Below are 21,252 nucleotides of genomic sequence, written 5' to 3'. Positions count from 1 at the left end.
AGTCCTGGGCCAGGGACACGCATGAGCTCTCTGGACTTAGACCATTCCTGGACTCAAAACGCTTAAAGCTGGCAGGACTTCCGCAGACAGAGCCGTGGCATTATAACTACACACTGGGAGGCTGCAGAAATTTATGGAAGGTGGGAAGATGATTGCAGGGTGACAGAGTAGTATGATAACGTAGGGGCTAGCACAATCGTTTTGCGACACTAGCTGTCAATCCATGCAGCTGTCCGTGAGGAGACTGTACGTTCACACTGTGACCGCGTGAGTGAGTTACCAACAAGCGATATTGGCTCTGGAAGCATGACAACATCTGCGGGCTTCCCCACACACATCCTCAGGCTGTGTTGGTGTTTGGCACAGAACAATGAATTTCCCTTTGTGTTTCGACATGCGTGTGACAAAAAAAGCTCATCTTTATCTTTACCGGTTCTGGCTGGAGTGCTGCGCTTTCATCCGGGAACTCCTCCGGACAGCTGAAAGGAACAAGACCAGGTTAGTCATTCAAAGCCAAATCATTCACTGGATTTCAGGGATAAATCTGAGCTTTCTGCCCCACCACAAGTCTGGAAAAGACCATTTGATCACTTGGTACCACAATAGATTTTGTATTTTATGTTTGAATTGTGGGTTTATCTTGTATAGTTTTGTATAATTTAAGAATAAAGCATTGACAACAATATTATGGCAAACTAATTAAATTAGAAATTAAAAGCCTACAAATCTTGTTCTTTCTACCCACACTTCCATTTCCCTCCATCCTCTGGGCATGCTGGAGGCAGGGCTTCAGGGTTCTATCATGTATTCCATGGGGATCTTGTTTTGTGGTGTCTGTGAAGAATATGAATTACAGTTTGTATACTGTATGCATACTCTGATATTAAAATAAACCTATGAACCTAATGTCTTTCTTGTGAACATCGTGCCTGTGATGATATTGTAAGTAAGGTTTTCATTGCACCTGTGCAGAAATGTCCTTGTGCATCTGACAGTAAACTTGGCCTTGGTTTTGAATAAAATCCAGGATAGATCAAGGCCCTTTACTCTGGCTTAGCTTTATTTTTCTCAGCCACATTATTGCTCTTTTGTAGGGAGCTCTTGTACCCTGTCTGTAATGGGCCATGTCCCTTGTCTTATACAGGCAGCTAAGCAGTTTCCTGTAGTTGGAGAGTATGAAGGAAGCAGGGAATGATGCGTGCTATTCTTGTCTGGCCCTCCCCTTTGCACTGCAAAAGGGATACTGAGGAAGGGTAAGAAATGGATTATTGTGTTCTTGGAGTTAGATCAGGAAATAATAGTTAAAGAAAGTTCTTTGGAAGCAAAAGGAGGTGTACATCTCCCTTCCATTCTAGTTTTGATGAAGGTTCTCGGCCTGAAATGTCAGCTGTTTATTCTCCCCCATAGATGCTGCATGAGCTGTTGAGTTCCTCCAGCATTTTGTGTGTGATGCTTGTGGTTATGTCCACTTTATTAGGAGTTCATAACAAAGAAATTACCTTTACCTAACTCACTCTCCTGTAAGAAAGACCAAAGAAAGTAAAGACAAAGAGCAAAGAACCTGTGGCTGTCTTTCTACTGAAAACTAGCTCAAACTGAAGAGATAGAAAAACATTTTGATAAGAACAGCCAACATGCCAGTTTGATTTCTTGCACAACACAGGTTGCAGAGAAAGAAACTATAAAACTTACAAACAGTGATAACACAAATTACTGAAAATCCATGAAACATTACAGGCAAACAGGTGATTAGACAAACATAAATCAGAATCAGAATCGGACTTTAATCGCCAAGTACCTGTGCACATACAAGGAATTTACTTCCGGCAGATGTTGTCTCTCTGCTCATAACAGATGATAAATATAAATGAAAATATAGATTATACAAACAAGTAGTGCAATCCAAGTAATAGTTAGCCGACAGTTAACCGGCAGTTAACTGTTCAGCAAAGTTCAAAGAAGTTAAACTACAAGAAAGATGACAAATTTGACAATGACGAATCTAACACTGGAGAAAGGGAAGGAAACTGAAGAGTCTCAACCCACTGCCAACGATACAGACCTGGGATTGAGGGCAGATAATCTCTCCAGCTCCTGCTGTAGGTGCTTCTGAACGTCCCCTTGCTTCAACTCCTCCTGACACAGAGGGCATCGCAGAAATACACAGGCGTCATGTACGGTCTTAACGTCTGCAGAAGACACACAGACACAGGCTGTGAGCATGGCCCTTCAAATCCTATCGAACTCTGACCTGATGAAGGGTCGCAGCCCAAAATGTCAACTGTTTATTCCTCTCTATAATGCCGCCTGACCTGCTGAGTTCCTCCAACATTTTGTATGTGTTACTCTGCAACTCCAGCATCTGCAGAATCTCCCGTTTTCAATTTTGTTATTCTTAATGCTCTAATTCTGTTCTTTCTTGTAAAATTTATATTTAACTTATGTTTGTCATTGCACCTGCACATGTGATAATGAACTCAATTTGACTTTGAATTTTGTGCCCTATTCCTACTCCCCCACCTCCTATGTGATAATGTCATCCCTTCAAAAATACTTTACCTGAAGTATAAAGCACTTCTGGATACATTGACACTATACATACGAATTGTCATAACCTGCTCTCCGCCTCACGCTTGGGGTAACACTATTACAGCACCAGTAGCCCAGTCACCAGATGCACCACAGAAAGCATCCAATCCAGCTGTATCACAGCCCAGTGCGGCAGCTGCTCTGCCCAAGAATGCAAGAAACTGCAGAGGGTTGTGAATGTAGCCCACTCCATCACACAGACCACCCTCCCCTCCAGTGACTCCATCTACATTTCCTGTCAGCAGACCACCCGCAGACAGCACTTTAAAGGTTAAAGAGTAGCCTGATTTGTCACATGTACATCAAAACCATCAAAACACAGAGTGAAATGGGTCATTTGCATCCGAGGATTGTGTTGGGGGCAGCCCATTAATGTTGCCATGGCGCTGACATAGCATGCTCACCTAACCCTAAACCATGTGACCTTAGAATGTGGGAGGAAACCGAAACACCCAGAGGAAACCCACCGGAGAGCACGCAGACTCCTTCCAGATGACGGTGGGAATTGAACCCCAGTCGATGAAACACTGCACTCACCATTACACTACCACGGGGACGAATTTGGGAAGGAGGGGAAATTGAGTTGACGTTCTGTGCAGGAAGTTGGCCCCTTAATAAGGGGTTAATATTGCTTTCACAGACAGGGCACAGAATGATATAGCAGCAGAGTGGTTAACTTAAGGAGGCCAGGAAATTTTATCTGGAGAAGTGTGTTTAAATCCCACCCCAGCATCTAGGGAATTTGAGTAATTAAATAAACAAACACAAAGCTGTTATCACTGATTCTAACCATGCAAATAACAGACTGTCATAACACCCCATCTGTTTCTACAACGTCCATACCCAGTCTGGCCAGTAAATGATTGCAGACCCAGAGCAGTGTAACTTCCCCTTTAATTCAATTCCAAGGCAACAAAGGTGGCATGGTAGCATAACATTAGTAAAGCACCCAGTAACAAGGGTTCAATCCCCGCAAGTGCCTGTAAGGAGTTTGTACATTCTCCCGTACTGAATGAGTTTCCTCCAGGTGCTCCAGTTTCCTCCCACATTCCGGGGATGTACAGGTTAGTAGATTAATTGGTCTCGTAGGTGTAATTAAGTGGCGTGGGCTGTGATGAATATTCACTGTTTAGGGCCCAGGCAGCTTTTTTTTGCCAGGCTCAGCCTTCTCTCACAGCAGAGATCAAAAAGTTGTTTTTGAGTAAATTCAACTGCCAACCACTATTCTTTGTTCAGCTTCCTGTCGTAAACAAGAACCAATCTTCAATTCTTAATGTAAATTGCGAGCAATAACCAGTTTGAAGTTAAAAGGACAGTTTTGCAAACAAACAACACTGTCTATAGAGCACAGACGGCTGGCCCACAGCACGAGGCTGGCTGCTCAGGAGATGCCTGGAAAACAATGGGATTATGTTAATTGGCCTGTATCAAACCAGAAAGCTCTGGCTAAATTGTTTAGTTTAAGGAAGCTTGCAGACCAGATTGATACTATCACTTAGCAAATCAAATGGCTGATTTATCAGCAGCTGGAAGGTTTGTGTACTCAGAGAGCAGCCTACACAGCATTAATTTTGGGTGTCTAGGATCTCTATCCCCAGACTTTAAGTCCATCGGTGTGAATTTCCCAGCAAAGGTACCTGAAAAATATCACTTGTGTGTAAAGTCGCCAAGGAGCCAAAAAATATAAATATAAAAGAGCATTCAGACTTGTTAGGAATCATCAAGGAATGATAAGAAGAATGACAGAAAGATGGGGTGACTAGAATCCATCCTCTGCCTTCGGTTTCTGCAACGGACGACTCATTCATCTGCAACTCAGTGCGTGTTCTTAGCTTATAGGAATTGTGCTTGTGTTTTGGAAATCCTTTGTAATTAGATAGAAATCCTCTGAGTTTTAAAAGTGTTTTGAGAATTTTATCTAAATTTAAACATTTTTCACTAAAAGTAAACGAACTGAGTTTAAACTACTTTGCCAGCTGCAAGTATTTCCTCCTTGGTAGGGAAGGGGTACCCTCCCTTGGTACCCTCACTGAAATAATGGGTACGGGGAGCTAAACTCACTGAGGAGGATAAACAGGGAAGTGAACTGGCCTTTGAAGAGAAGGTGTAACCTCTCTTTAGTGAGAGTCCCCGTAGTGATCTGTATCGGATACCGTTTGAGTTCAGAACTTTGCAGAGAGTAAACCTGATACCACCACATGGCTCGTTGAGCCAGAAGGCCATGCTGTATCTCTAAATAAAATTGCCTCAATGAACAGACAATGTTTGTTGGTTCATGTTCCAAATCAGGCACTTTGGCAGATAATCTTGACACAGAACTGAAGGAGAGCTACACTGTTGCTGTCTTGCAGCTGATATCTAAAGGGAGTGAAATATTCAATTGAAGGCAGGTGTGAAAAATCCAGCAATTCTCTTTTGAAGATCAGTGATCTTTCCTCAGAATCCAACAAAATATTGAACTCCCACAACACTATAACTGAATGAGAACACCTGGTTAGTTTCCTTTGAGGGATCTAAGTGAGTGCAAGTTGGTAGCCACAGTTCAAAAAATCCTTTACTGCAAATCGTGTGTTTGCAAATGCCATGATACCTTTCCCTCTCAGAGTCACAGCACACGAACGGGATCCTCTAATGTAACTTGTCCATGGCGACCAAAATGGCCTCCCAGTCCTGGTAACGTCCTTGTGAGTCTTTTTTGCACATCTTCCAGAGGCTGGGCAACCAAAATTGCAGACAATACATAAAACGTGGTCTCACCTCAATTTGTATGGTTCCAGATTTTGAGTTTATTTATCACATATACGTGGAACATACAGTGGATTACATTGTTCGCATTAACAACCAGCACATCTGTGGGTGTGCTGGGGGACGCCCACAAGAGTCATCACACATCCTAGCACCAACATGGTGTTGACACAATGGTTGGCAGAACAACACAGAACACAACAAGCAACAATATAACAACAGAAAGATGAGTCCTGTTCTTCCCTCCCATCCACACACCTACACAATCCTTTAACCACAAGACAGGCCCCTAGCCTCTGGCAGACCCGGATTCAAACTGCAGACATTGTGCTTTGACTTCCCCAGCAGACTCACAAAGATTCATAGACCCGGCTCTGGCCAAGCGGCCTCGACTTCCTTCCAGAGTACTGATCCTCATCCTCAATATCAGTCCCAAGACATGTCGATCCCCAAACACTAGGCTTCAAACTCCCGACTCCCCGATGATGCGGCGCTGAACACTAGGTCTCAAACTCTAGTCTCACCAATTCACGAACCCAGGGGATTAGCGGACCATATTCCTTCTGCCCACATGGAAATCCCACTCTGTAACCCACCAACATCTCGCTGACCTGGCCCTTGTCCACCTTCTGCTGATGTGACATTTAGCATCCAACCACGGATGTCCCACAGAATGTAAGTCTTACATTACCTCCCCAATCCAATGATTTTACAGTAAGTTAAAAGGTCAGCACAGCATCATGGGCCGAAGGGCCTGTACTCTACTGTAATGTTCTATGTTCTTAACAGACACAAAATGCTGGAGGAGCTCAGCAGGTCAGGCAGCATCTACAGAGAGAAATAAACAGTCAAGGTTTCAGGCCTAGAGCCTTCATCAGGACTGTTTCCCTTCACACACGCTGCCTGACCTGCTGAGCTCCTCGGTGCTTTATGTATTTCTACAGACTCCAGCATCTGCCGCCTTCTTCTGACGGCAGGGAGAATGATGTTTCCGTGTTTCCATGGTGATGTTGTCAATTATCTGTACATGTTTGATGTAGCTGCCTAGATTTGAAAGAATACTCACAAAGGGTTTGTTTGACAACAGCTGGGTCTGCTTCAAGAGATACACACATTCCACATATTCTACAACTCCTTCCCTTCCTCGCCAACCGCAGCCCCCCTCTCTGCCCCACACTGGGCCTGTGTGAAATCAGTCAACCCATCTGGTGTTTAGCTGCTGTCAGAATCTCTGAGGAGGAGAAAAGGGATTTGAATGGGCATTAGAGAGACAGCTGCTTGCATTACAATAACTACCATTTGAAAGGATTTCCTTCAATAGGCCACCAGAACCTCTTTGCTTTTAAATGACCTTAATTAGTCACAGATCATTGACTTCTGCTTAGAGACATGTTAAATCTGCAAGATATATACCCAGGGATTAATCACACAGTGCTCTGCGCTACCTCCCACAAGGTTTAACCATTCTAATCTCTCCTTCCTCTTGCAATCCTTAACTGCTCAGACCCAGGTTTTTACTTATATTTCCCAAAGTTCATTAAACAGGCATCACAATCCTATCCCAAATCTTCAACTTGCTCCTTTAACTCCACCACCCTCCCAGTTTGTTTTGTTTCTCTGTCAACCACGTAGATGCCAAGCAGGAGCCGCGACGCACCTGCTTTCTCGGGAGGCTTGCACCCAGTTTTATCAGGGCAGTGCAGGCCAGATGCATCCCAGCTGGGTCTGGAAACTGCTCTGCCTGGTATTACAGGCAACCGTAGAGCGTCGTGGACAGAGCCCAGCACCTGGAAATCAGCATCTCTCACCCCCACCCCCCACCTTCCATGGACTCTGCCAAGGTAATTTCACCCCACCCACCCCAGATAGTCCTCCTTCCTGCCTCCCGTCAGCCAGAAGATACAAAAGCCTCTAAGTACTTACCACCAGAATCAAGGGCAGCTTCTGTTCCACCGTTTTAAGACGATTGACCGGACCTCTTGTTCAATAAGATGGACTCTTATCCTCACAGTCTACTTGATCATGGCCCTTGCACCTTATTGTCTGCCACGCACTGCACTCTCTCTGTAACTCTAACACTACATTCGGTGTTACGTTCCTGTTTTTCCCTTGTACCACCTCAATGTACTGATGTGATCTATATGGATGGCACACTAAACAAAGCCTTTCACTGTATCTCAGTCCCTGTGAGACTAATAAACCAACCAACAAACAGTTTGACTGTTCCAAACCTTGTCCTCCCCAGGAGAAACACGAACACTTCACAAGGGCCCTTTCACAATCTCAGGGGTCTAAAAGCCTCTTAGGTTGCTTTTCAGTCGCCTTTTGGACTGTGGTACTGTCTAAATGAGGTAGACTGGAAGACCTCACCTCAAAGTAGGGAGAATAGCTCTCATCCATCATTGATTTTCCTAATAAATCAGTTTGCCTTATGGACATGTAATTAATCTATGCACATAAGATAATTTATGTATTTATATATATTACATTTTTATTATTATTGCGTTCATTATCTTAATTTGTTTTTTACGCACTTCATCAGATCTGGAGCAACTTTGATTTCATTTACAGTCGAAGCATTCATGTAGATTGACTTACAGTAATTAAAGGTTGTGGCTTTACTGGATTTTAAAATGCATTGGGAGTGAGCCACACTTTAGGATTTAGAATTAAAGATGAAGCGGACCAGGGCAAGAACCCTAAACTGTTACTTATTTACTTCAACTTAAAATCCCTAACTATCATGGCAGGAAGTGAGCTAATGAGCCCAAGCCTGTTGCCAGGCCTCTGGATACTAGTCCAGTAACAAAACGTCAATGCTATCATTTCTCCCACAGATCCCTCCAATCAAAACACATCTCACCTACCAACTTACAGTTTACAGCAATTTACAGTTTTTTCTAATGGCCAGCACAGTTATGAAGGCTGAATGGCCTCTTTCTAATTCATATGAGGCAAAAGTTGATGTTTTCCAGGAAAAATTATAAAGATTATTTGTACATATGCACTTGTATATACAGTGAAATGCGATGTTTTGCATCAACGTCCAACATGGTCCAAGGAATGTGCCGGGGGCAGCCCGCAAGAGTCACCTTGCTTCCAGCATCAACGTAAAATGCCCACAACTCGCTACATCTTTGGAATGCGGGAGGAAACTGGAGCATCCGGAGGAAACCCATGGGGCAGAACATGCAAACTCCTTACAGACAGCAGCAGAATTAAACCCTGATCAGTGATCACTGGCACTGTAATGCGATTGTGCCAACTGCTATACTGCTCCACAGATGAAATTTGTTGCATCAGTTAGTGTGATTACAGTTTTGTCTCTAACGGCCTGAGCCAGACTTCCAGTCTTTCCTCCTCCCTTCTAAATATTGTAATTCATTTAACAATCAATTGAATTTAGACTATGAAATTCCCTCTCTGAATAAAGAGAATGCATGATTATTGACCAGCTAATCAAATAACAGCTTTGAATGGGCAGTTTCAGTGGGTGTGAATTCACACATGGTTCTCCAGTTAGGGCATGGAATGAGCATCTTCCACCTTTGAATTAAGATCCAAATTTGACCATAATAAGACCATAAGACATAGGAGCAGAATTAGGCCACTAGTCCATCAAGTCTGTTCCACCATTCATTCATGGTTGATCCTTTTTTCCCTCTCCTCAGCCCCACTCCCCAGCCTTCTCCCCGTAACCTTTATGCCTTGTCTAATCAAGAACCCATCAAGCTCTCCCTTAGGTATACCCAACAACCTGGCCTCCACAGTTGCCTGTGGTAATAAATTCCACAAATTCACCATCCTCTGGCTAAAGAAATTTCTCTACATCTCTGTATTAAATGGACACTCCTCTATCCTGAGGCCCTGTCCTCTTGTCCTAGACTCCTCCACCATGGGAAACATCCTTTCCACATCTACCTGTAAATTTCAGGCATTTTGGTCATGAATGCAAGAATTACATAAGAGTTCCTTACTTTTTGTGACGGTACGGTAGAGTAGCAGTTGACATAACACTATTACAGCGCCTTCCCGCCACCGTCTGTACGTTCTCTCCATGACCACATGGGTTTCCTCTGGGTGCTCCAACTCCCTCCCACATTCCAAAAAGACATTGCGTGGGGTTAGGGTCGTGAGTTCTGGATGTGCCATGTTGCCGCAGAAAGTGTTGTGACCCTTGCACAATCCTTACTGATTTGATTTGACAACAATGACACGTTTCAACTCACATGACAATAAAAGCTAATCTTTAAGTCAATTTTGCTCTTTTTCTTGTCAGTGGAATTTGGAATTGGTTTATCATTGTCACAAGTGCGAAGATACAGTGAAAAGCTCGTCTTGCATTCTGTTCATACAGATCAAATCATTACGCCGTGCAATGAGGCAGAATAAGGTAAAGCTTTAATAATGTAGAATAAAGTGTAAAAGCTACCAAAAAAGTGTTCTGAGTTGAAGAAACTGGGAGGTTCAGAACAGTGCATGAAGGAAAACTGGATCATGAATATGGAACAGGATCCTTGCTGCTTTAAGGGAGGCCTCAGGCTTCAGTAAACAGCAGAGGGAAGCACTGAAGTAATCAACATCCTTTTTAACTTTTAACACCTCCAGCTTTTCCCCAACATCCGAAACACCCTGTTACCAGGTGGCTGGCAAAATGCACTGCCCTTCCCCCCAAAAAAACAAATGCTCCACCTCCCTCTCTCTCTCTCACTCTCTCAACCTTTATTTCCATGAGAAAAGGGAAAGCATCACAAACCACAGGACAAAGAGGGTGTGAAAGTGACCAGGGAGTCTGACAGGAGGAGTAATGAAAAGCTGCAACACTCCTACCATCTCCAGCAGGTCCAATTCTGTTTCCTGCCATTCATGTCAGTTTTTATTATCATTAAGGCGTGATTACGAGTTCAGTGAGCAGGTCTCCCAGTCTGGGTGGTCAGTAACCCCTCTTCAGAGTGTTTCCCCCTGCAAATGCAGGCCAGACAGGGGTCCCAGAAGTAATCTTTTCTCAGTGAAGTTATTCTCTGCTGTAACAGTGTAACATTTAGCCCTTTTTATAATCAAAATTAACATTATTCACAATTTGAAACTTTAAAAATGGCATGACATTTGGCCCTTTGAACCTATTCTAGCACTTTACTAGATTACAGTTCTCTGTGATTTTTTTGAGTCGCACGGACCTGTAGCGGTGAGCTTAAAGTTATTACAGTGCCAGCGACCAGGTTCACCTCTGCTGCTGTCTGTACATTCTTCCTGTGCCTGCATGAGATCTCCAGTTTCATCCCATATGCCAGCCAGTGCCCAACAGAACACTGGAATGACCAGACCAGTTCATGATAGAGTTTATGCTGCATGTAAAGTATCCTATACTTCTTCACCAATCCACAGCACTCCCAGTAACCATTTTCCTCACAAACGTGGCCACCTTTCCCATAAATACCTCTGTATCTTCCACCCAAACGGCCAGAAATCCCATAATCTCACCATTCATTGGTGGAAGTGTGTTTTCTGAACTTGGAGACACAGAAGACCACAGGTGCTGGAAAGCCAATGCAACAGACTGCTGGAGGAACTGAGCAGGTCAAACAGTATTGGTGGAGGCAATGCCATTCTCCCAGAGTCAGCTCTCACCTCCTATCAGATTCCTTCTTCTCCAGCTCTATACCTCTTCCACCTATTACCTCCCAGCTTCCCTCTCACCTGTTACCTGCCACTAATACTCCTTCCCCTCTCCCTCCCTTCTTATTCTGGCTTCTGCCTCCTTCCTTTCCAGTCCTGATGAAGGATTTTTGCCAAAAACGTCAACAGTTCATTCCTCTCCATAGATGCTGCCGGACCTGCTGAGCCAGTATTGTGTTTGTTCCTCAGGCAAAGAAATAGTGGACGTTTTGGGTTAAGACTGTGTTTCCTAAACAGCGACTATTTCTTTGCCTCTCCAGATGCTGCCTGATTTCCTTTGGCCCTTCCCTTCTGAACTCGGGTACCATAACATAATGATGGGCTTCCACTTTGCAGCCCCGCGACACAAAGTAGACTCATTACTTTTCTATTCTATCCCTCTAGGACTAACACTGCCTTGGCATTCCTAGTGACTCACACTGGTCCTTTGGTTCAATAGAGCACAGTACAGGCCCTTCGGCCCACAATGTTGTGCCAACCTTTTAACCTACAAATAATTCTAACCCTTCCTTCCAGCATAGCCCTCCATTTGGCTTTCATCCATGTGCCTATCTAAGAGTCTCTTAAATGTCCTTCATGTATCTGCCTCTAACCACTCTGGGCAATACATTCCCTGCACCCACCACTCTGCACAAAATCCCTACCTCTGACATCTCCCCTGAACTTTCTTCCAAACACCTTAAAAGCATGTCCTTTTATATTTGTCATTTCCACCCTGAGAAAAAGGTGCTGGCTGTCCGCCCTATGTACTGTATGCCTCTCATCTCATACCCCTCTATCAACTCCTCCCATAATCCTTCACTCCAAAGCCCTAGCTCGCCAAACCTTTCCTCATAAGACACATTCTCTCTAAATACCCAAGCTAAATTCTTATTTTCCACCCTGTTTCAATAGATATAAAGAAACAGTCTTCAGTGTGCACAGTGGCTTCAATCAAGACAGAGTCTACCAGAGATCTTTTCAACATACTGATCCCATTTGGCTTCCCCCTCCCCCCACCCCATAAACACATGGAGCTAAAGCCATTTAGTCTATTCCGATAAGATGAAGCGTTCCATTTACAGGAAACATGCCCATCCACCAGTGACTGATTCAAGTAACTAGAAAGCAGTGCTCTCCTTTCAATTGTCAGTCACTTATAATGGTGACTGAACTACAAATCCTTTATATAGTAACACGCTGGAACTGGGGCAGTTTACCCTAACCAAAACCATGCCACTAATCCTCTTAATGTCACGGGTTTCAAATGCAAAGTTATCTCTGAAAGTGGGGAAGTGGGTGGCATTAAGGTCTGAAAATTATCGAGGAGACGAGCAGTGAAATTTCCTCTGACAGCAGTCATTCACATGGACACAACCTTTAGAAGCGGCAACCCACAGAGGTGCAGGCACCCAGCCAACCACCCCTCTCACAGCCAATTAACAACATAACAGGCTTACATGAGAATCATTCCTTCAACAAATGGGGCTCATTTCACACTTAACACAATCTGTGTCCGATCCTCAGGGACAAAAGAATTTTGATGATGAGGAGCCTGCCTGTGGTAATGATGTGGCTGAGAGCGTCCTGTCTGACAGCACCAGAGACCTCTCTTAACCCTTTTATGGACACAAGGTTTCATCTATTCAGCTCTTAGATTACAATGTCCAGACCCACCACATTCAACAGAAAATTAGCAGCGCGAACCGTTTTCTTTTACGAAAATAAATAGGCCCACATTAGGAACAGAGGTCATAGGTTAAGGGTGAAAGGTGAAACACTTAAGGGGAACATGAGGGGACTCTTCTTCACTCAGAGGGTGGTGCTAGTGTAGAACAAGTGGGAGAGGCATTTGCAGGTTCAATTGTAGCATTGAAGGGAGGTTTTTGATAAGTGCATTGATATGAAGGGTAGGGAGGGCTACAGTCAAGGACCAGGTTGATGGGACCAGGCAGAATTACTGATTGGCACTGTGTGATTTCCTCCAGGTACTTCGGTTTGATCCCGCATTCCCTAGACGTACAGGTTGTTAGGTGATTGGGTAATTGGGCAGAGCAGGCTCGTGGGTTGGGAGGTCCCGTTACTGTGCTGATTCATGATTCATGAATCTGTGGCTGCAAAGCCCTAGATCTCTACACACAGGCGGAACATGGACACAGGGTGCTGGAATCTGCAGCAACAAGCAATCTCACTCCCGATGCAGGGCTTCAACCCGGAACGCCGACGGTTGCTTTCTCCCCCCACAGATGCTGAGTTTGTTTGTCCACCTGCCGTTCAACTGATGCATTCATGACCTCAGCATCTCTGTCTGACTATCCCCCGTGCCTCCTGACTCCAATAGTTCGAACGTCTGCCGGCTTATAGCAGCCCATTAGCACAGCAAGATCCCATCAATAGCATCCTTAAAACCAGCCAGTACTGTGTGTGTACATTGGGGATAAGTACTTGCAGGAAACTGAAAAAGAGTCTCTGTATCACTTTGAGTGATGAAGGGTCTTGGCCTGTAACATCAATTGTTTATTTCCCTCTCTAGATGTTGCCTGACTTTCTGAGTTCCTCCAGCACTTCGTTGACCTTGTTTTTCCCTTGTCCATTCATCCCTCACCATTCCCCACTTCAGCCTCTTGCCTCTTATCATCTGCCTGTCACCTCCCCCTGGTATCCCTCCTCCTTCCCTTTCTCCTATAGTCCACTCTCCTCTCCTGTCAGATTCATTCCTCTGCAGCCCTTACCTTTCCCAGCCGCCTGGCTTCAAATGTCACCTTCTAGTGTCCCTTCCATTTCTGAAGAACAGTCTCAGTCCAAGACATCAACAGTCCGTTAATGTCCATGGATGCTGGCTAACTACTGAATCCCTCCAGCATATTGTGTGTGTTGTTCTAAATGTGTTCTCTCTTGCATATTTTTTGTTGCTAATTTATATTTTTCTTGTGAATTGTGTGTATCTCTGATGCTACGTGCCTGTGATCTCTGGAGATGTATGCTGAGCTAAATATATTGATGCAATTACGAAGAAGGCATTCCCGTGGCTATATATCATTAGGAGCTTCGGGAGATTTGGTACGTGCACGAGGAGGGAGGATCGGCAATGCCGTCAAGCTCCCACTCCCTATTAAATGCTCCCAATGCCGTGGGCCTCAAATGGCCTCTGACAACCGTCCAGCTCCTGGCTTCCACATGTGACTTAGCTACTAAGCCCGGTGGGACCATTTCTACTGACAGGAGAAGGGGCAAAGGAGGGTTACTGGCACCTTAAAACCAGTTGCTTTGGGTAGATGGGGCTCATCAGCCATGGCTGGCAGCTCATCTGGAGGAAAGCCCTGATCTCAAACCTCCACTGTCTTGCAGCTGTACCCAGTCATGGGGAAGGCTTCAGGAATGAATCCCGAGGGTAAAGTCTGGAGCTGGAGTCCCTAAGGCAGTCCTACACTGAGTTCAATGCTAACTGGCAACTCCTGTGACAATGCCAGCACCAAACTGTATCGGTCTCTGCCGTTCCTTTGGGTTCATCAATTGCGTGGAGGTGGGGGCTTGCTCTCCATATCATATCTAGACAGCTAGGACGCAATATCCACGTCAACTCTGACCGACGGAGGACCGTGGAGAGCATTCTAACGGTTGTGTCACTGTCTGGTATGGAGGGGCCACTGCACAGGATTGGAAAAGGCTGAAGAAGGTTGTAAACTCAGCCAGCTTCATCATGGGCACTGGCCTCCCGACCATCGAGGACTCCTTCAAAAGGTGAAGTCTCACAAAGGCAGCATCCATCATTAAGAACCCCACCACCAGGACTTCTCATGACCACCACTAGGGAGGAGGTACAGGAGCATGAAGACACACACCTAATGTTTTAGGAACAGCCTCGTCCTCTCCACCATCAGTTTTCCAAATGTACAATGAACCCATGAACACGACTTCACTGTCTTTGCTCTTATTGCACTATTTGTTTAAAAATTTTATAAATATTTCTTATTATAAATTATAGTATATTTTACACATTGCTTTGCACTGCTGCTGCAAATAACAAATTTTACAACATACGTCTGTGATAATAAACCTGATTCTGATGCAAGCAAGGTTTTCACCTGTGCAAACATGTACATGTGCAGATGATAATAAACTCAACTTTGCATTTGACCAACCTAACCACGCTCTTGCCTCCAATGTACAATCAGAAATAAAGCAGTGAATCAATCCCCTTTCCTTACTTTTACTCCGGCTTTGCTGAGAGCTTTTCCACGGAGTTTCAGAGCTGGATGTCATTCCCAGCGGTCCTGCTGGGTTCTGCTTCCCGGCAGTGGAGGAACTGTTGGCGACCTGGGCCCTGTATTTTTTGAAGTCCCTCTCAGAAGCAAGGTACCTGATCTGAGGAGGCTCCACGTTTGGCAGATGCTTCAGAGATTTCGACCCCAGGTACGCCGGGCGGAAACGCTCGACCTCCTGAAAGGGAGGGAAGGAGGGAAGGGGGGTATATCCCAGTACGCCAAACTGTGGGTGGAGGTGCAGGAGGGGCGCCGGGTACTCCACACTGGCACCGTCAGCCTGATGGTATACGGGAGCCAAAGTGTACGAGGGGCCCAGGAAGGGCACCTGGGCTTTGTCCATAGTGACAGGCATCGCAAAGGACTGACACAGGGTGCTGGTACTGTTAGTGCTTTCCGTTGTAGAGGCCAACACCATCAGCGCTTGAGTAGTAGTCAGTGAGTTCAGTAGCCCGGATGAGTTCTCCATCTTAAACCCCTAGGAATCAGAATCAGAATCAGGTTTATAATGACTGTGTTACAGGATGTGAAATGTGTTGTTTGGCAGCAACAGCACAGTCCAAAGGCATCAAATTACTACAGATAGCAAAATAAACAGAGAGTGCAAAGAAAAGAATAACTAGATATCATTCACGGGTTCATTGAAAGTTCAGAAATCAGATGACAGAGGGGAAGAAGTCGTATCGTTGAGTGTGGGACAGATTCTATACTCTATTATCCCAAATGCACATATTTACCATATATTCCATGAGGCATAGGAACAGAATTAGGCCATTCAGCCCATTGAGTCTGCTCTGCATTTCAATCATGGTTCCCAGTAGCTGGGAATCGCTTGCTCTGGACCGCCCAACCTGGTGGAGCAGGACCACTAAAGGAGCGCATGCAGCAGAAATCAGACGCACCGCAGAGGCTCAGAGGAAACGCGATGCGCGCAGGGCTCGAGCTGCCTCCACTTCCACTGCAGCACCTACCCTCATGTGTCCCACATGTGGGCGAGCTTTCAGGGCCCGGATTGGCCTCACCAGTCACCTCCGGACCCACAGTCACAAACCCTCCACCTGACAGAAGTCGTGGTCATCTTCGACTCCGAAGGACGAACAACAACAACAACATTTTCCCTTTCAATCCCATTCTTCGGCCTTCTCCCCATGACCTTTGATATTCTGACTAATCAAGAACCTGTTAACCGCCCCTCCCCACTTTAAATATACCCAATGACTTGGCCTCCACAACTGTCTATGACAATAAATTCCATAGATTCATCACCCTCTGGCTGAAGAAATTTCTCCTCATCTCTGTTCTAAAGGGATTTCTATCCTGATTCTGAAGCGGAGAGTCAAGAGCGAACTGAAGGGGCAGCAGTGTGAAAAAAAACTTGGCAGGGCTGTGGAATAAAGCCAGGGATTGGGACTGAAAGGCCAGCACAACTGCCAATGGGCTCAATGGCCTCCTTATGACCCATAACAAATCACTCATGCCATGAATCCGGTTTCCAGTTCTGTGTGAGCTTCAAGTAGAAAGAACCCAATCACCTTCACACAGCCAGTGAGAGATAGACTACACCCCCATTGCCCGCACGACTTTGTATTAGCAGCTGATCGGTACTATCCCTGTCACAACTATTTTACAATTCACCCAACTGTGGAATAAATGAAACCCTTTAAATAGACTCTGTACAAGAAGGAACATTTGCAGAACAAATTTTTAATTGTAGAGGGATTATCAGCACAACCTACATTCAGTACACCTGATCATTGAGACAAATATCTGATTAGCCTATCATGTGACTGTAACTCAATGCATAAAGCATGCAGACACGGTCAAGAGGTTCAGTTGTTGTTCAGACCAAACATCAGAATGGGGAAGAAATGTGATTTAAGTGACTTTGACCGTGACATGAGTGGTGGTTTGAGTATCTCAGAAACTGCTGATCTCCTGGGATTTTCACACTCAACGGTTTGAAGATTTTACAAAGAATGGTGTGAAAAACAAAAAAAATCCAGAGAGCGGCAGTTCTGTGGGCAAAAACACCTTGTTAATGAGAGAGGTCAGGTTGGTTAGAATTGGCAGGAAGGTGTCTGTAACTGAAATAACCACGCGTTACACCAGTGTTGTGCAGAAGAGCATCTCTGAATGGAGAGTCTGTTGAACCCTGAAGTAACTGGGCTACAGCAACAGAAGACCACAAATAAGTAAGTACTACACTCAATGGCCACTTTGTTAGGTACAGAGGTACCTAATAAAGTGGCCGCTGAGTGTATATTTTTGATTTTATAATGTCAGTTTCCCCTTATTAGCTGATCAATTATGTGCATCCCCGGTCTCAGCTCTCAACACTGCTCCCTCTTCCCCCCAGCGGTTAACCCAGAGCTGACCCAGCTGCTGTCTGATTTGGGTTACTTCCAGTCCCCGAAAGCTTAAGCTAAAGTAGCAGCAGCAAAGCTAGCCTACCTTCAGTCTTTCATCACCAGCTGTAGTCGAGGGGCAAAGGTTTCCACACACTGCTGCGAGCTCCAGTATCGGAAGGGGAGAAGCCGGCTGCAGTAAGCCAGGGCAGCTGGATCTCAGCCTGCTTCACAGCTACACGTTTGGCTGGTGGTCCAAATGCCAGTCGTTCTCACCTTCTGACCTTAACCAACCCTCACAGTCTGATTCACCAACATGAACCTCACTCTCTCTCCTCGATATTACCCTCACAGTCTGATTCACCAACATGAACCTCACTCGATATTGTTCTCACTTTATCTGATTTCTCTCCCTATCATAACTCCTCTCTCCATTTCTCTACCTTTCACCTTCATTCTCTCTTTCCCTCTTGCATTGTCTCTTGTTTTCCTCTGCTGGCTTCTCACACCCCGTCCCTCTCCCTGCCTCGGACTCTGCTGACTCTCCTGATTGCTGCTTAGTTAGTTCAGGAGCTCTTTCCCCTGGACGGGGTTGGGAGGGGTGTTTGCTCAGACTCCTGTGGGTGGGGCTAAGGCCTCCTTTCACACCAGGGTCCAATGCTCATTGGCCGGCAGCTGCCAGTTGGCCCTGATACACCTGTCAATCATGGAGCAGTAGGGTTCCCAGGATGTAGGGTAACCAGTCAGAATCAGATTCAATTTCAAATTTATTTATCATGTGTACATCAAAAAATACAGGGAAATGCAGCAAGTGGTTTGACAACCAACACACCCAAGGCCATGCAGGGGCAGCCCGCAAGAGTCTCCACACATCCCACCCCCAACATAGCATGCCCACAACTGAAAGTGCATATGAACTCCTCCACAGCCCACCTACCTTCCCCCTCACCTGACTTCACCTATCACCTGCCAGCTTGTACTCTTTCTCCCTCCACAATATTTGTATTCTGGCTTCTTCCCCCTTCCTTTCTAATCCTGATGAAGGGCCTCGGCCCAAAACAATGACGGTTTATTCCTTCCCATAGATGCAGCCTGACCTGCTGAGTTCCTACAGCATTGTGCTTGTCTAACAACCAAAAGAAGCAAGACAACACCACCCCCCGCCCACACACACACATACAAACAGGACTCCAACCCCTGGACAGACTGCCACGATTGCAGCGAATGGCAGGGCAGGCTGGAAGGGCAGAGTGGCCCACTTCTCCTCCCCAGTGTGTTCACAGCCCCCTCTGCTGGCTCCCTCCCAGGATGTCTATGAGGAATAAAAACCAGTTTTATTATCATTGATGTAAGAAATATGAAATGTGCTGTTTTATGGCAACAGTACTGTGTGAAAACATGAAACTGCTCTAAATTACAAAAACTAATTCAGTAGTACAAAATAAAATGAGTTATTGTTAGCACCACAAGAGAATAATGTGGGAATGAAGACACTCGACTCCCAGGTCTTTATCTGTCTCCTCTTTAAATTCCTCCAGAGATCCAGCCTCCCCTTCCATCTTCTCTCTTATTCAATTCCCCATTCTGGCTCCTCTCTTGCCCCTTCTCTTCTCCTCACCTGCCCATCACCTCCTTCTGGTTTCCCTCCTCCCTTGGTCAACTCTCCTCAAGTGCCTCTTCTTTGGCCCTTTTACCTCCTTCTCCTATCGCTTCCTAGCTTCTTAATCCACCCCCCCCCCCCAGCCTCATCCACCCCTCACTTGGCTTTGCCAGTCACCTCCCAGTCTGTGCTCCTTCCTCCTTCCCTCATCTTCTTATCCTGGCTTCTAGTCATGATGAAGGGACTCAGCCTGATACGTTGATTGTTTATTTCTCCCCATAGATGCAGCCTGACTTGCTGAGTTCTCCAACGTTTTGTGCGTGTTGCTCCAGAATGCCCTAACTACGCATTGTGATAGAGGGAATACTCCCACTGCCTTCTCTTTCACTCTTTCTGACTCGCTAATAATCTGGATCTGGCTGGTTAAACAAACCATGGGGATGATAGCATTTAGAGGATAAAAAGCCAATGTGTCTGGTGTGGTAGGGTGAGGGTTGTGCGGGTCACTTAAAGGACTTGATGATTGCAGGAAGGTAGCTGTTCCTTGACCAGGTGGTGTGGAATTTCAGGCTTTTGTACCTCTTGCCTGATGGGAGCAGAGAGAAGTAGTGGGACCCTTCTTGATGCTGTGAGTGGTGGGAAAAGCCCTAACCCTGATAGATCAGGCTGTGTCCACTACTCTCTGTGTCCCTGTGCATTAGACTTGAGGCAATCAGACAGGATGCTTCCATCAGTGCATTTGTTAGTGTATTTTGTGTCAAGCCAAATCTTCTTAAGCTCCTAGGAACGTAAACAGGCAGGTACACCCTCTTCCTGATTGTATCTATGTGCTGGGTCCAGCATAGATCGTACACATACCTGCAGCTTAATTCACAAACTCCTGCTCTTAACCACAGAGCGTATCCCCCAATGGCTCACTGTCCCACTCGCAATCCTCCATCAGTCATTTGGAGAATCAGGAAACGCTGGTGGAACCGTTGGTGCTCTGCCATTCCTTCAAGGATGCGTGCTTAACTAATTGCCCTGCTCTCTCTACTCTCACGACTGTGTGACTATCAGCTGCTCGAATAGGCTAGGCTCAGCTGAAATGCCATCTATTCATTTGCCGATGAAATAACACTGGATTTTCAGTTAGTGATGAGGAGACGTAAAGGAGTGAACCAGGCTGGCTGGTTGAGCTGTATTGAAATAAGAGCCTTGAAGTCAACATCAGTAAGACCGAGGAATTGATTGTGGACTTCAGGAAGAGGAAATCGAGAGAGCACACACCAGTCCTCATAGAGGGATTAGCAGTGGGACAGGCAAGCAGATTCCGTTCCTTGGTGTCAATATCTCTGAAGATCTTTCATGGGCCCAGCATGCTGATGCAATCATGAAACAGACATGTTAGTGACTATGCTTCTTTAGGAGTTTGAGGAGATTTGGTATGTCACCAAAGACACTACAGATGTATCATGGAGAACATTCTGACTGGTTGCGACACTGCCTGGTATGGAGGGGATTGGAAAAGCTACAGAGGGTTGTTGACTCAGCCAGTCCCATCATGTGCTCTAGCCTCCTCACCACTGAAGAAATCTTCAAAAGGCAGCATCCATCTTGAGGAAGGCATCCATCACTACGGACCCTCACCATTCAGGACATGCCCTCTTCTCATTACCACCACTGGGAAGCAGGCACAGGAGTCTGTGGATGCAGGTCCAGTGTTTTAGGAACCCAAGAACAGTATCTTATGTTTTGCTTCTTTTTGCACTATTGATTTTTTTGTTATATTTCTAACTTAATGTATTATGTGTTTCACTGTACTGCGGCCACAAAACAACAAATTTCTCAACATACGTCAGTGATAATAAAGCTGATTCTGATTCCGACACGACATCGCGCAAACCTCGAACCACATTGAGGTCCACACCTGTGCAGAAACATGGCATATCAAGGCATGCCTTGATGTAAAATTTTGTGTAACTGTGCACAAGTGGCATGCGCACATAAATTTGTGCGTACAGTTTCTCAAAGCAGAATACACGTGTATATAGTATATAGGCACACACATGCACAT

The 21,252-nt window shown here is 45.4% G+C and overlaps 1 protein-coding gene across 6 annotated transcripts in view; it reads right to left on the bottom strand.

Moving 5' to 3' along the window:
• Positions 1 to 18,212, bottom strand: part of LOC132406375 (E3 ubiquitin-protein ligase Rnf220-like) — a 48,485-nt gene extending 30,273 nt beyond the window's left edge. For 3 of the 6 annotated variants that reach the window (XM_059991963.1, XM_059991964.1, XM_059991966.1), the window contains exons 1-4: positions 16,223 to 16,803; positions 15,198 to 15,729; positions 2,063 to 2,189; positions 431 to 479 (exon numbers count right to left, since the gene is read on the bottom strand). In XM_059991963.1, the coding sequence (XP_059847946.1) occupies positions 431 to 479; positions 2,063 to 2,189; positions 15,198 to 15,729; positions 16,223 to 16,228 (714 nt within the window). In that variant the 5' untranslated portion in view covers positions 16,229 to 16,803. Of the gene's footprint in view, positions 1 to 430; positions 480 to 2,062; positions 2,190 to 6,400; positions 7,107 to 9,311; positions 11,108 to 15,197; positions 15,730 to 16,222; positions 16,804 to 17,702 lie in introns of those variants that run through there. The other 3 variants (XM_059991965.1, XM_059991967.1, XM_059991968.1) reach the window with 3 other exon arrangements.
• Positions 18,213 to 21,252: the final 3,040 nt, after the last annotated feature.

Source organism: Hypanus sabinus, chromosome 16 (assembly GCF_030144855.1).
Source record: "Hypanus sabinus isolate sHypSab1 chromosome 16, sHypSab1.hap1, whole genome shotgun sequence".
NCBI lineage: Eukaryota > Metazoa > Chordata > Chondrichthyes > Myliobatiformes > Dasyatidae > Hypanus > Hypanus sabinus.
Note: the sequence above shows the minus strand (reverse complement) of the source record. Positions and strands in the feature narration are given on the sequence as shown.